This window comes from Microtus pennsylvanicus, chromosome 8 (assembly GCF_037038515.1).
Source record: "Microtus pennsylvanicus isolate mMicPen1 chromosome 8, mMicPen1.hap1, whole genome shotgun sequence".
Classification (NCBI taxonomy): domain Eukaryota; kingdom Metazoa; phylum Chordata; class Mammalia; order Rodentia; family Cricetidae; genus Microtus; species Microtus pennsylvanicus.
The window spans coordinates 24,173,066-24,187,605 of NC_134586.1; the positions used below are offsets into that span (position 1 = coordinate 24,173,066).

Consider the following 14,540-nt stretch of genomic DNA (forward strand, 5'->3'; position numbering starts at 1 on the left):
TATGGAACCCACGACCTTATTTTTATTTATTTATTTTTTGGGTTTTCGAGACAGGGTTTCTCTGTAGCTATGGAGCCAGTCCTGGAACTTGCTTTGTAGACCAGGCTGGCCTCAAACTCACAGAGATCTGCCTGCCTCTGCCTCCTGAGTGCTGGGATTAAAGGCATGCGCCACCACTTCCCGGCTTCCTCTTTGCTTCTTACAACCCTGGGCAATGTACTCAGACTTTCTGGACTTGCTTCTTGTCTGTGAGACAGAGATGGTTTGTACGAAAAGCAAGTCCCTTCGCACCTGCTGCACAGCGTATGGACAGCTAAATTCTTACTTGACAACGGGAGGTGGATCAGTAATAAGGAATCCTGGGCCACTGAGAGGCATCAGAGGTTCGAAGGGTCTTTGTGACTTAGTGTCCCATTGAGAGACAAGACCTCTGCCTCTGAGCCTGGGAGCCTGGCTCTGGGCTAGAGGCAGGGAACAGAATGAAGACTTCAGACCTAGCTCTGCCTGTCTGGGAAGGTGTGTGAGTCGGGAAGAGCCATGGCTGAGGCACAATTTAGGCAGGTGAACTACTCAGATGTATCAGACAACTTATTCCAGTCAAATGCCACTTCCCTGAGAACTGGGAACTTTAAGATTTTTTTTCATCTATATCTCTCTCATTTCTTCTGTAAGATTTGACTTTTGTTCAGTCAGGAACCTGCGAATTTACTTTTTTATTTTTATTGTTTTTTTGCCCTTCCCCTCACCTTGACATCCTAATGAGGGCTGAGAGTGTTATGGAATGTGTGGTTGGGCAGGAGTGGGCAGCTGAGAGGGATGAGATGTGTGCAGAACCTATTATTCTCTTCCTGCTCCTTCTCTACAGCCTTCTGGACAGAAATCACCAAGATGGCTTCGGGTGTTGTCTAATGTTTGTTCCTTCTTCTCCACATCATTGGCCCTATCCTTGGGTGCTCCCCCTTGTATGGTTTTGTATCCCTTAGGACTTTAGCACAGCTCAGTGCCCTGTGGAGTGGGCATGGGCTGTCTTAAGGGCAGACAGGCTCCCTTCCCGTCTCTCGCCCCATCTGGATTCAGTGTTTGCAGCTGCTTAATGCTTCCGTGTCCACTTTGTTCCTATGAGCGCAGGGCAACCGTGCACGTCCGCGTCAACGATGTGAATGAGTTTGCCCCGGTATTTGTGGAGCGTCTGTACCGTGCTGCAGTGACAGAGGGGAAGCTGTATGACCGCATCTTACGGGTGGAAGCCATTGATGGTGACTGCTCCCCTCAGTACAGCCAGATCTGCTACTATGAGATCCTGACACCCAACACCCCTTTCCTCATCGACAATGACGGTGAGCCTTCTCCCTGACCCCAGCTGCCCAGCACCCTCTCTGCTTTCCGGATGACTGACCCAGGGCATTGCTCCTTACTCCTGCCCCTCCCCACAGCCCCCCCTTTTCTTCCCTGGTACCTCCTTCCCACAATCTGCTGAAAAATGAACCAGCTGATGCTTGCTCCCTAGGCCTCCCTGGGCTTCTTTTAGTGACCCTGACCTGTCTGTCTGGCCTCCCGTTTCCTACCTCAGGTAACATCGAGAACACGGAGAAGCTACAGTACAGTGGTGAGAAGCTCTACAAGTTCACAGTGACAGCGTACGACTGTGGGAAGAAGCGGGCGGCAGATGACGCGGAGGTGGAGATCCAGGTGAAGCCCACCTGCAAGCCCAGCTGGCAAGGTGAGGCTCTTGGCAGGGACCTGCCTGTAAATCACCTGTCATGTTTTTTTTGATTTCCCCCAAATTTTCTCTTATCCCATCTGATGACCACGGAAGGTAGGCTAGGTGCTGGAAGCACATTTCCAGGCAGGCCACTTCCCTCGGAGCTGCAGACGGTCAGTGCACATGACAGGAGGGCCTGCCTTACCATCTGTCTCCTCACCTTCTGTCTCACCTGTGCAGGCTGGAACAAAAGGATTGAGTATGCCCCGGGAGCTGGGAGCTTGGCTTTGTTCCCTGGCATCCGCCTGGAGACCTGTGATGAACCATTATGGAACATTCAGGCCACCATAGAGCTGCAGACCAGCCATGTGGCCAAGGGCTGCGACCGAGACAACTACTCAGAAAGGGCACTGCGGAAACTCTGCGGTGCGTGTGTACCCCGCCCCCTGGACCGTTCCTTCCCAACCATCCCTCATCTTCTCTGTCCCTCCTCTGAAAGCTGACTCCTCAGGCCATCGCAGGTATTTATATTTCTGTGGGAGCTGAGGTGTGTGGGTGGCTTTTGTGGCCCAAAGGGCAGGTAGATGGCGTTGAAGATGGAGAAGACGCACATTGCTGGACCCAGAACTAGATGCACAGGACAAGATTGGGAGCAATGGAGAAATGGCGAATGGGTTGAGTTAATGAGAGACATTTCTAGAAGAAAGAGAGCTACCCTTCTCTTGTCTTTGAAAGGCTGTAAGAGGTGTTGAATGTTGCCAGTCACCTCACCTACTTCCTTCCCACTTCTTCCTCTGCTGCTTCTCAGCTCTGACACTTGTGTCTCTTGGGGCCTCTGCAGGTGCTGCCACTGGGGAGGTAGACCTGTTGCCCATGCCCGGTCCCAATGCCAACTGGACAGCGGGGCTCTCAGTGCACTACAGCCAGGACAGCAGCCTCATCTACTGGTTCAATGGCACCCAAGCTGTGCAGGTTCCCCTGGGTGGCCCGGCAGGGCTGGGCGCTGGGCCGCAGGACGGCCTCAGTGACCACTTTACACTGTCCTTCTGGATGAAGCATGGTGTGACTCCCAGCAAGGGGAAGAAGGAGGAGGAGACCATCGTGTGTAACACAGTCCAGAACGGTGAGCCCTCCCTGGGACCCTAACCTGAGGCGGGACACTGGCTACCTGTCCTGCAGTGGCCACCTGTCACTACCCAGTGTGGACAGTCTCTTTCCCTCTTTTAATTTGTAAGTTGCCAGTGCTAGGGTTTTTTGTTGTTGTTGTTGTTTTCTGTTAGTTTGTCTATTTTTTAAATAGACAGTTTTGCTGTGTAGCCCAGGTTGGCTTTCACCTTGAACAGTCCCCTTGCATCAGCCTTCTGAGCGCTGAGATTACAGGAATGTCCCATCATACTCCCCACGCCACCTTAAGAAAAAGAGATGGAGTCTTGTGTAGGCTGACCCCAAACTTCTGGGCTCACTTTGCCTAGTTGCTGTGACTATAGCAAACACCACCACGAACATTTCGTGGACAGGATTTGGCACCCCTGTGATTCTGTGACTTGTTGAGATGATAATTTTGAGACTGACTCCCAAACGACATCATCCTTCTCATTGGCCGTTGTCAAGTTTATCTCTTTGCATCCCTGTCCGACACCCATAAAGCCCCCCGCCCAGTACACCTGGTTCATCCATGCTTTCTCTAGGAGCTGACTGGCTCTGTCTTCACATGCCCCTCTCAACGGCACTGAGAAAATGAGGCTCATCCCCTCCAGCTGTCTCCTGTGTTTGACTCCTGTCCTCTTTCCTGTCCCCTTAGAGGATGGCTTCTCTCACTACTCACTGACCGTCCATGGCTGCAGAATCGCCTTCCTCTACTGGCCGCTGCTTGAGAGTGCACGTCCAGTCAAGTTTCTCTGGAAACTGGAGCAGGTGAGACAGGGGCCCGCCTCTGAGAGGACCGGGTGGGTGGAGCCAAGGGGGAGAGGGGACTTTGGAGCTTCTGGGGTTGTTGTAATTGCTGTTTTGATTGGCCTTCCTCCAATCTTAGTCCTTGATTAGTCGACCCCAGGTTGTCTGGTCCTCTCAAGTCTTGCTGCCTAGAGAAGTATTTTTGGATTAAAGGGAAGTAGGGGAAATGCTCTATTAAACCCGGCCATCTATCTTAACCCTTGTTTTATTTCATTTCCTTCTTATATATAACCCATTTAACAGTGTGTCCTTGATTCTTAGTTGTAACCAGGAAACCAAGTGATGCTGGGGTCAAGTTCAGAGCTTATGGTTCAGCATTGAATGGGAAGCCTACTAGCTCTCAGTACTATTTATTTATTTATTTATTTTTGATTTTTTTTTTCAAGACAGGATTTCTCTGTATAGCCCTCGCTGTCCTAGAACTAGTTCTGTAGACCAGATTGGCCTCAAAGTCACAGAAGTCTGCCTGCCTCTGCCTCCCAAATGCTGGGATTAAAGGGCTGCTCCACCACTGTCTGGCCAGTATTTTTAAAATTTGTAATTTTCACCTTATGGTATTTTATTATTATTATTTTTGGAGATAAGGTCTCTTTGTAGACCAAGTTGATATTGAATTTGCTGAGTAGCAGAGGATGCCCTTGAACTCCTGATCTTCCTACCTCCACTTCCCAAGTACCTGGATTACAAGGGTGTGCCACCATGCCAAGCTAAACTTTAGCCTTTTCATAAGGATAAAAAGAATACTACATTCTGAGGTTGTTGTATGATTAAATTATACAGTAGACCTTTATAGACTTAAAATGATTCTATACATGTTAATCTTTATTATTTTGCTCATGCCTATGAAGGATAAGTAAAAATGGACAAAGGAACTAAGATCCTTTCTTAAGTTAACATTTCCGAGTTGCAGTCTAGTGTTTGACATGGTTTTTACTCTATGGTTCAGGCTGGCCTTGGACTTTCAACCCTCCTGTTTCTCCCTTCTGGGAGCTGGGACTGTGGGTTTGTGCCGTCATATTCTGTCTATTCAATCTCCAAGTCGACTACAAGGGCCAGTGAGGGCCAATTTGAGTTTCCATCTTCTACCTTTCTTATATACCCCCTGTATTGGAGTAATTGATAAGTGGGAAAAAACACAGGAAATAGAAGAGAAGCAGGAGCCTGGAAAACATATAAACTAGATAAGCGAGGTCTGTTTACAAAAGCTCTGGCTGGTGTAGCAAATTATAGAGAGATTTGCCGTTTGTTGCTTCTGGATGTTTCCTTCATGATGTTGGCTCCCGCTACTTCCCCCTTAACCCCTCCTTTCTCTCTTTTCCCTGGGATGCTGAAGATTGAATTTAGGACATTGCTCTGCTATGTCCCCAGTCCACTTTTTACTTTTTACTTTGAGACAAGGTTTCACTAAAGTTGCCCATGTTGGCCTTTTACTCACTCTGACTTTGAACTTGTGATCCTCTTGTCCTAGCCTCCCTAGGAGCTGGGTTTATAGACCTGTTCACCATGCCAGGAGTGTGTGTGTGTGTGTGTGTGTGTATGAGAGAGAGAAAGAGACAGAGAGACAGAGAGACACAGAGAGAGGGAGGAGAGACACACACAGATGGAGGGAGAGAGAGAGAGAGAGAGAGAGAGAGAGAGAGAGAGAGTTGATTTGCTGGGGACTTGGGGACTGAATACAGGGCCTTACATGCTAGGGCAATGCTCTATCACTGAGCTACATCCCTTATTCCTTCTCTTTAAAATTTACTTTATTCTCATCTATTTAAAACATTTATTAAACACCAATTAAATACCTGCCTTTTCAACAGATAAATTCTAGGGTACACTGGAGTTTGAATCAAAATACTCAAGTTCAGTTAGCTTATATTTCAGTTGGCTAGGTAAGCTGTGTCCCTTTTCTCCCCCCCCCCCTGCCTTCTGTTTATCTTCTTATCTTCTCTTCTTGGCAGAGATGGAGATCTAGCCCAGGAGCCAGTGCGTGCCAAGTCAATCCTTGACCCCTAAGGCAGCCTATAGTGGAAGTAGAGTTTTAAAAAAGATCTAAATAGGAGCAATAGATGAAAACTCTGAGGCAAGGAAGAGATGAGTGGGGCTGGGGCACAGCAGACAATGAGGAAGGGCTGAAGGAGTGCCTGGAGAGATGGGCAGGGGCTTTAGGAAGCCCTTGTCTGAAGGCCTTAAAGCAGGAATATGACTGGGTCAGAGTTACATTTGAGAATGGTCATTTGGGCAGTTGCGGGAGGACTATACTGATGAGGCAGAGGAGTGGAAGTCAGCCAGGCCTAGTGGCACAGACCAGTGATCCCAGCTACCTCAGAGCTTGAGATAGGAGGATTGAGAGTTCAAGACTTTCTTGGTAGTTTAGTGTGACTTTTTTTTAATCACCATCCTCACCACCACCATCATCACCATTACCATCACCATTACCATCACCATCATCACCATCACCATCACTATCATCATCATCATCATCACTATCATCATCATCATCATCATCATCACTATCATCATCATCACCATCATCATCACCATCATCATCACCACCACCATCATCACCACCATCACCACCATCATCACCATCACCACCACCATCATCACCACCATCACCACCACCATCATCACCACCATCATCACCATCATCACCATCACCACCACTATCATCACCACCATCACCACCACCATCATCACCATCATCATCACTACTATTGTCATCATCACCATCATCACCACCACCACCACCATCATTTGTCTCGGGGGATATAACTAAGTTGGGTGAGTGTCTAGCTACTGATGGCAGTCCTGAGACAGAGAAGACTACATAGAAACCCACAACTGTTAGTTTTGTTTGGCCCCAAGAGAAAGCATTTGTTGGTTTGGGTGTGGAGGATGGGATGGGAGGATGGGATCAGTATCACATACAACCAGGTGCCATGGTGCATGCAGGGGGATCAGAAGTTCAAGGTCCTGGTGAGACTGAGGATAGCTCAGGCAACAAGAGACTTTGACTCAAAAAACCCAAACCAAATGGCTCACACCTTTAATCCAACACTCCAGAGGCAGAGGCAGAGGCAGGTAGATCTCAGTGAGTTTGAGGACATCCAGGTCTAAAAAGTAAGTTCTAGGACAGTCAGGGCTACCTGGAGAGACTCTGTCTCAAACAAACAAACAAACAAACAAACAAATCCCAACCCAACCAACAAAATCAGAAATAAAAAGTCAGAAAAAGATGGACCAGGGATGTGCTTAGAGTAGAGTGCTTGTCTCGGATGCTCAAGTCCTGGGTTCTGTCTTCAGTACAAAGAAGAAAAGAGGAGGCAAGTCAACAGGTGGAACTATTGTGACTCCACACAAAAGGACCTGGGGACACATGGATATGTGACCATGGTGATGCGACTGTCAGTTTTGTTTGGCCCTGAGATGGAAGCACCTGCTGGTGGTTTGAGTGGAAGATGGGATGTGAGGGAGCTGGGAAGCATATTGGCTTCCATCTCATATATGTTAAATTTGAGGTGGCCATGAGAAGTTTGAGTGGAAAGGCCAGAATTTGGGGAGAGCACTGTGCTGGGGATGGGCATGGGGGTATTACGTGTGAATGTGGAGTCTGAGTACCTATGAACAGACTAGGGTGCTCCTAGGAAGGGGATATAGAGCGAGGAAGGGAAAGCGCTTATGCCTGAACCTTGAGGGATCCCAACACTGGGAATTCCGTAAGGAAGAGACCTCTACCCCTTCCTCTGCCCATTCCTCCTCCATCTTGATGACTCCAGGACAAATAGCAGAGTGAAGTCCCAGAGGTTCCTATTGGGTTAGAAACCACCTTGGAAATCACAGTGTCATCTGCCTATCCATTCATAAATATCTTGGGAAAAAGTTCATTTACAACATTGTGGGTTTTTTGTTGTTATTATTTTATTTTTTTGAGACAAGAGCTTGTCGTGTTGCCCCACGGCCCTTCAAACTCCTGGACTCAAGTGATTCTACTGTCTCATCCTCTGGAGTTACTGGCCGTTAGGCATATACTCCTGTGCCTAGCTCTGTTTGTCGTTTTAAAGGTTTTCCTAACCCATGGAGTTTTCTGTACGCGGTTGCCTGCCTTGCAGATTTTGGACAAGAATACTATTCCTTGGGCTGGGTGGGAAGCCCTGCTGATAGAACTGGGGACACGTGGGAGTGTCCTGTTTCCAGGACACGGGGCAGGGCTGGGGCTAGTTCCTTGGAGAACAAGTCACTGAGGGGCTCCTGCTCTCACGCTGCACCCCAGGTCTGTGACGACGAGTGGCACCATTATGCCCTGAATCTTGAGTTCCCTACAGTCACACTCTATACCGATGGCATCTCCTTTGACCCCGCTCTCATCCATGACAATGGTCTCATCCATCCACCTAGGAGGGAACCTGCGCTCATGATTGGGGCCTGCTGGACTGGTGAGTCCTCTGACCTTCTTAGTAAAGACTCAGCGGCTTAGGGCTATGAGGGGAGGTGGCCAGGTGAGGAGTGAGGATGGCCTGTCCCTCTGCAGAGGCTACCTTCTGAATCTCTGTACAGCTGGGCAGGGTAGCTACTCTAAATGAGCTCTGCTGGAGGAGACCTCTGCTTCTGATACTACCCCCTCCCATTGTGTGGGTCAGAGCCTTAAACCTGATGGAATTTCCATCCATAAATCTACAGTGAGATTGCAGCAGTTCCTACTTTGTTCTCTCAAAGAGATGACAATTTCAGCAGCCTCTTCCATGAAGGAGGACAGGAATCTTTCAGAGGACTGCTAGCCTTCCATTTGTGTTCTTATCTTACCAGAACTGTCCTGTCTCCTGTAACAGAGGCCTGCCCGATTGGGCAGTCAGGCACGGCATAAGAGGGACTGGGACTTTGTGGAGAGCCTACAAATCCTACAAGGCCTGAGAGGATGTAGGGGAATTATAGAACTTCATGTCACAGCCCTCAACTCACTGCCACTTTTTTCCTGGTTCCCAGAAGAGAAGAACAAAGAGAAGGAAAAAGGAGACAACAGTACAGACACAACCCCAGGTACACTGTGTATGAGGACTGGAGACCAGCGTTCTAATCCTGATTATCTGCCCCAACCCAGCCTTTCTAGTTTCCGGACATGTGACACCATGGTAGAGTCTCTAAACATGTATCAAGTGGGGCACCTTTTTGGAAGCAGGAAGGCTGTTGCATAGCTTGCCTGGATTCCGGGTGTTCTTTTCCTGCTTAAGAATGTAATAACGTTTCTCTTGCTGACTTTCCACATGGCAGAAAGCAGGTAGCAGGAGGGGACAGTCTAGGCATCTGTGAAGATCACACACATTCATCCTGGTCTCCCTGCATGTCCCTGGGAGGACTGCCCCTCTCACAGCCTCCTCATTCCTGTGGTTTCCAATGTTCCTACTCTTGACTGTGGTTTTCCCCTTCTCTCTCCTCTCAGAAACTGTTTACGTGTCCACTCCTCCTCCCCTTCTTCCTCATTGTGTCTTTCCTCTTCCCCTACTCATTTTTCTTCATTTTTCTGGGTAGAACCCAGAGCCTCACATATGCTAGGCAAAAATTCTGTCCTGCCTTTTGCCTTATGGGTCTTCTCCGTCCCTTTCCACAGGTCCACTTCTTTCTCACCTCTCATCTCCTTTATTTCCATATTTTCATTTTCTTTCTCAAGCATTCTGTATGTTCTTCCTTTCCCCTTTCTATCAGCCCTGCCCTTGGCCCCATCTTTCCTCTGCTCCTCTTTTCTCCTCTTACCACCTGGCCTGCCCCTGTGTTCCTGCCCTAGGAGACCCCTTGCAGATCCACCACTACTTCCATGGCTACCTGGCTGGTTTCAGCGTGCGTTCAGGTCGCCTGGAGAGCCGTGAGGTCATCGAGTGCCTCTATGCATGTCGGGAGGGGCTGGACTATAGGGATTTCGAGAGCCTGGGCAAAGGCATGAAGGTATAGCCCCTTCCGTTCCCTCTCTTTCCCAGCATGCCTCTGCCCTACCCTTAACCCCTCCACACTTCAGCACCTTTCCTCTCCCTGCCACCTGGTGTTGCTCTCAGCTATGTCTGTGTCTGGGACCCAGGTCCACGTGAACCCCTCGCAGTCCCTGCTCACCCTGGAGGGGGATGATGTGGAGACCTTCAACCATGCCCTGCAGCATGTGGCTTACATGAACACTCTGCGCTTTGCCACACCCGGAGTCAGGCCCTTGCGCCTCACCACTGCTGTCAAGTGAGTGTTGGGTGGGAGGTCAACTTTTGGAGTAGCGCCAGGGTCACTCTTTGGTCTTAGGACATCACTAGAGCTAGCCTACCTTCCTCTTTGGTCTTAGGACATCACTAGAGCTAGCCTGCCTTCCTCATTTCACGTCCCTGAGTACAGGGAGAGGGCAGCTCACCTATTGATAGAAGGGCTTGGATCAGAATCTTGTTTTCCAATCTGTTCCTCTGCAAAACTGTGTTGTCAGAGTTTGGGGGTTCTGATCTTCTCTATGCTGATATATAAAATGGGACAGAGAAGATTGGAAGCTGAGGAACCTGACGTTAATTCTGACTTGATACTACTTGTTTGGATGACCTTGGGCAAATGGTGAACTCTACTTGATTTTGCCTATTTTAATCTTACTTCACGAAGTTCTTGCAAAATGAATGTGATGAACCTGAGCCATGAATGGTCCCAGGCCAAATCTGGGCTGCTGTCTATTCTGGGCAGTTCTAGTGGAACACAGCCCGCCTGTTTGCCTACTGTTCATAGCTGTTTGTATAGTGTGCTGGCAGGTGAGTAGCTGGGACTGGGATTGTGTATCTCCAAAACAGAGAGATGCTGGTCCTTCACAGGAAAGGTTTGCTGAACTCTGCATTCTAATGGGATGATTTTTGAGCTCCTTAGCAGAAAAACTGTGGATTTCAAGGTTTAAGTATTTATCGGATATTTTAAAATACAGCTCGAGGAATAAGAGAGCTTGACTGGTGGAATTGTTATGAACGAAATGCTAGAACCCAGAGCAAATTCTCGCCAGAGTGCCTGTTCTGTAGGTGTTACCAGTTCCTCCTTGAAGGCTGTTTCACCCTAGTTATGGTCCTTAGGGCAGTTTTAGGAGCTACCGCCATCTAGTGGGTGGACTATACAATTTCAGATTCAAATTCCATGTGTTTTCCCTTCTCTGCCTCAGTTTCTCCACAAATTTCCTGGAGCATCTGACTTCAGCTATCTTGGGAAAGGGGCCCTAGGATCTCTAGTAACTGGGCACAATCACGAGGCTGCAGTCAGACCTGTGGGAGGGGCTGGGGTCTTAACTGTCATGAGGATACACGGTGGAGTTGAAGGTCACAGAGTATTGAGCATCTTGTGGACATGGATCAGAGCTGTATGAACCCCACTGTGTACTAGTCAGAGGATCTTTTGTAAAGAATCATTTATATATATATATATATATATATATATATATGTGTGTGTGTGTGTGTGTGTGTGTGTGTGTGTGTGTGTGTGTGTGTTTTGCCTGCATGTATGTCTACGTACTGTTTGTGCAGTGCTGGCAGTGGCCAGATGAGGGCACTGGTAGATCCCCTAGGATTGGAGTTACAACCTGTACAGAGGTGCCATGTGGTTGCTGTGAATTGAACCTGGGGCCTCTGGAAGCGCAGCCAATGCTCTTAACCACCGAGCCATCTCTCCACCCCTCTAATCAGAATTCTAAATCAGAATTTCATCCCTCAGCAAGCAAGAAGCCTCCTCACTCCCTCCATGTACTTAGGAGCTACATAGAGGAGAGAACTGTGTTTGGCCAAGGGCGGAACTCTGGCAGGGGCATCCCAGAAGGGCATATGTCAATGTCTTTGCTGCCTCATTCAGGCCTAGACTAGAGGCTGATTAAGGACTTGGAAACTGATTTTGGTCTTTTCTGAAGCGGGAAAAGGTCTTGACATTTTTTAAATGAAGTTTCTTCCTTTCTCGCCTTTCTCTCTCTCTCTCTCTCTCTCTCTCTCTCTCTCTCTCTCTCTCTCTCTCTCTCTCTCTCTCTCTCTCTCTCGGGTCTCATGTAGTTCATGCTGGCCTCAAAGTCACTATATAACTAAGGATGGCACTGGACTTTCTGTCCTCTAGCTTTTATTTCTCAAACACTATGGTTGTAGGCACATGCCACCATATCAGCTTATATAGATTAGGAGATCAAGTACATGCGAGGCAAGCATCTTTCCATCTCAAGCTAATATGCCGCAGCCCTTACTTTCCTGTAGGCTACTATGTGGCTGGTCCAGCTCACTACCCTGAAGTCATAGGGAGATATTTGGAGGTGGGTAGGTAGGTGTGTGTGTTGTGTGTGTCCAGCTCACAGCAGAAACAGATGCCAATCAGAGAAGGATGTGTTTCAGAGGAAAGAACTGTTTTCAATGTCTGGATTTCTGATCATTTAAGTCAGATTTATGCAATCATTTGGTCAATGCTTAAATGCAAGTTGCCCCACCCCCAATATTTGTTGGTACTAGGGCCTTGTGCATAACAGGCAAGCGCCCAATCACTGAGCTCTATCCCTGGCTCTATTCTCACATTATATTTGGAGAAACAGGTTTTTATTAAGTTGACAAGGATGCCTGTGAACTTGTTCTGTAGCTCAGGCAGGCCTTAAATTTGCAATTCTCCTGCCTCAACCTCTCTAGTAGTTGCAATTGTAGACCTGTACCATCAGGATTGGCAGAATTAAATGATTTAAACTCGGAACAATGTATTTTTTGGAGAGCCTGCCTACTCGACATTAGCCTCTGGATAGATGGTTGCCATCTTTTCTTAACTTTGTCCTCTCTGTGGTTCTTGACTTTATTTCTATTTGCTGTAGCCTCAGCCTAGATAAACCGATGCTGAAATAATTGAGTTTAAATAACCCATGCCCAAAGGGACCAGGGCTTCTAATTTCTTTTCTAATGGTATCTCTGACCTTGAAGTCACTCAGGCTGGGTTATCTTTGACTCCTCTCTGTCTTTGTCCTTCATGCCCCATCTATTGTCAAGTCCCTGACCTTGGGCATCTGAAATTTAATTTCAATCCCTCATTACTCTACCCTGTTTACCTTCCTAACCAGTTGATTTAATTCTGCTTCACCCTTACTCCAGACTAGGCCAGTGATATCAAACAAGTCTTTATGTTTTTGCTTTTGCCTTCTCCTCTTTCTCCTCCTCCTCCTCTTCTTTTAAATACATGGTCTTGGCATTTGATGCTGGCTGACTTTGAACTTAAGACCCTCCTGTTTCAGCCTCTCACACACTGGAATTATAGGTGTACACTACCATGTCTAATTCAAACCAGACTGTTTTCTAATGAAAAAGACACCATGATGTCTGTGTCAGAAAACTGCAGGCTGAACGGTGGTCACTGATGCACAGCCTCTGCTTTTGGTTCAAGCCATGCTATCTACTGGCTTTATATTGCCTTTCATCCTGTGACTCCTTAAAGTGTGTTCTTCATCTTGCTCTAACTTCTGCCTGTGCAAAATCCTTCACCCTTTCAAAGCTACTTTTAAAAAAACATCCTGTCCTGCCCAGAAAGCATTTCACTAAGCTGTCCAAGCTGTCCTTGAACCTGTGACCCTCCAGCTTCAGCCTTCTGAGTGCTGGAGTTATAAGTATGCCTCACCATACATATCTAATATCTTACTTTCTTTTTTTGTGTGCATCCATGCACTTGTTTGTATGTGAACATGTGTGTGCACATGAGTGGAGGCCAGAGGTCAACACCACGTGTCCTTCTCAATCACTTTCCACCTTTTTCATTGGGACAGCTCCTCTCACTGGAGTGTGCCAATTTGCCTAGATTGGCTAGCTAGTAATTTCAAAGATCCTCCTGCCTCTGCCACTCCAGCACTTCAGGTACAGGCATGCATCACCACGCCTAGCTTTTATGTGGGTGCTGGAGATCTGAACTCAGGTATTCCTGCTTGTGTCATGAGTACTTTGCTGGTGTAACTGTCTCCCTAGCCACGCTAATTGGAATCTTAAGATTTCAGACTAATGAGTTAAAGCTATAGCTCAGTTGGTAGTATTGCTTCTCCTGGATCTGAGTCCCAGCACACCACAAATCCATGCTGCGTGATTTATAATCGCAGCACTCAGGAGGTAGAGACAGGAGGCTCAGGAGTTGAAGGTCATCCTTGGCTATACAGAGAGTTGGAAGTCACCCTGGGTTATATGAGGTCCCCATCACAAAACAAAAGAAAGTAAAACAAAACAGAAGCTTTCAAATAACCCTTGACTCCTTGTGCAGCTCCTAGACGTTCTGGGATGGGGTCAGCCAGGAGGCACCAGACAGCCCTCCTTCCGTGACTTGCTGGGATCAGTTATGAAACAGTTTCTACAGTGGCTTTGTCAGGCCAATGACCCATGCTGGGAGCTCTTTAGCTCTGCGGTCTCTGGTGATTTCACCTTCCTTGCCCTAGAAGACTGACTGTTCCTTTCAGTATGGCCCTAATATCGTCTGTATTGTCTCTGCCCTCTTGACTCTTGGGGCTCTCTGTGACATCGTTTGAAATCAGGTGTAAATGAACCATGCCCCTTTCTCTCACATGGATGCTACCAATGCCTGTGTGTGCTCTTATAGGTGATCCAGCTGCATCTGGGATGGCTGAACCTGGGAGTGGGTGGAGGGAGGAGGGTTCTGGACTATGGGGAGCAGAGACCTGAAGTGACCCAGGCCTGGAATGTTGATTTCTTGCCACGCCCTGGGACTGCTTTGAAGATCTCTGAACGCCTTTATTTTTCCAACGTCTTGATAATCAACACCTTCCTCTTGTCCACACTGATCCCTTTATCAAAGGATCATCTAGTTACATTTTTGTCTGCCTGTTTGCTCATTCTTTACTTGGGAGGCTGTGAATCCTTCCAATCCAGAAGCTATTTGCTTTTGAGTTATGGAATTCCATCTT

General features: G+C 47.8%; 1 protein-coding gene across 1 annotated transcript in view; it reads left to right on the top strand.

Annotated features, from left to right (window-relative positions):
- The window catches only part of Clstn3 (calsyntenin 3), a 33,584-nt gene that overhangs the window by 3,781 nt on the left and 15,263 nt on the right, over positions 1-14,540 (top strand). The window contains exons 4-12 of the mRNA XM_075982826.1: positions 1,129-1,337; positions 1,571-1,720; positions 1,943-2,128; positions 2,544-2,825; positions 3,504-3,616; positions 7,917-8,079; positions 8,627-8,680; positions 9,423-9,580; positions 9,711-9,859. Of these exons, the coding sequence (XP_075838941.1) occupies positions 1,129-1,337; positions 1,571-1,720; positions 1,943-2,128; positions 2,544-2,825; positions 3,504-3,616; positions 7,917-8,079; positions 8,627-8,680; positions 9,423-9,580; positions 9,711-9,859 (1,464 nt within the window). The remainder of the gene's footprint in view (positions 1-1,128; positions 1,338-1,570; positions 1,721-1,942; positions 2,129-2,543; positions 2,826-3,503; positions 3,617-7,916; positions 8,080-8,626; positions 8,681-9,422; positions 9,581-9,710; positions 9,860-14,540) is intronic.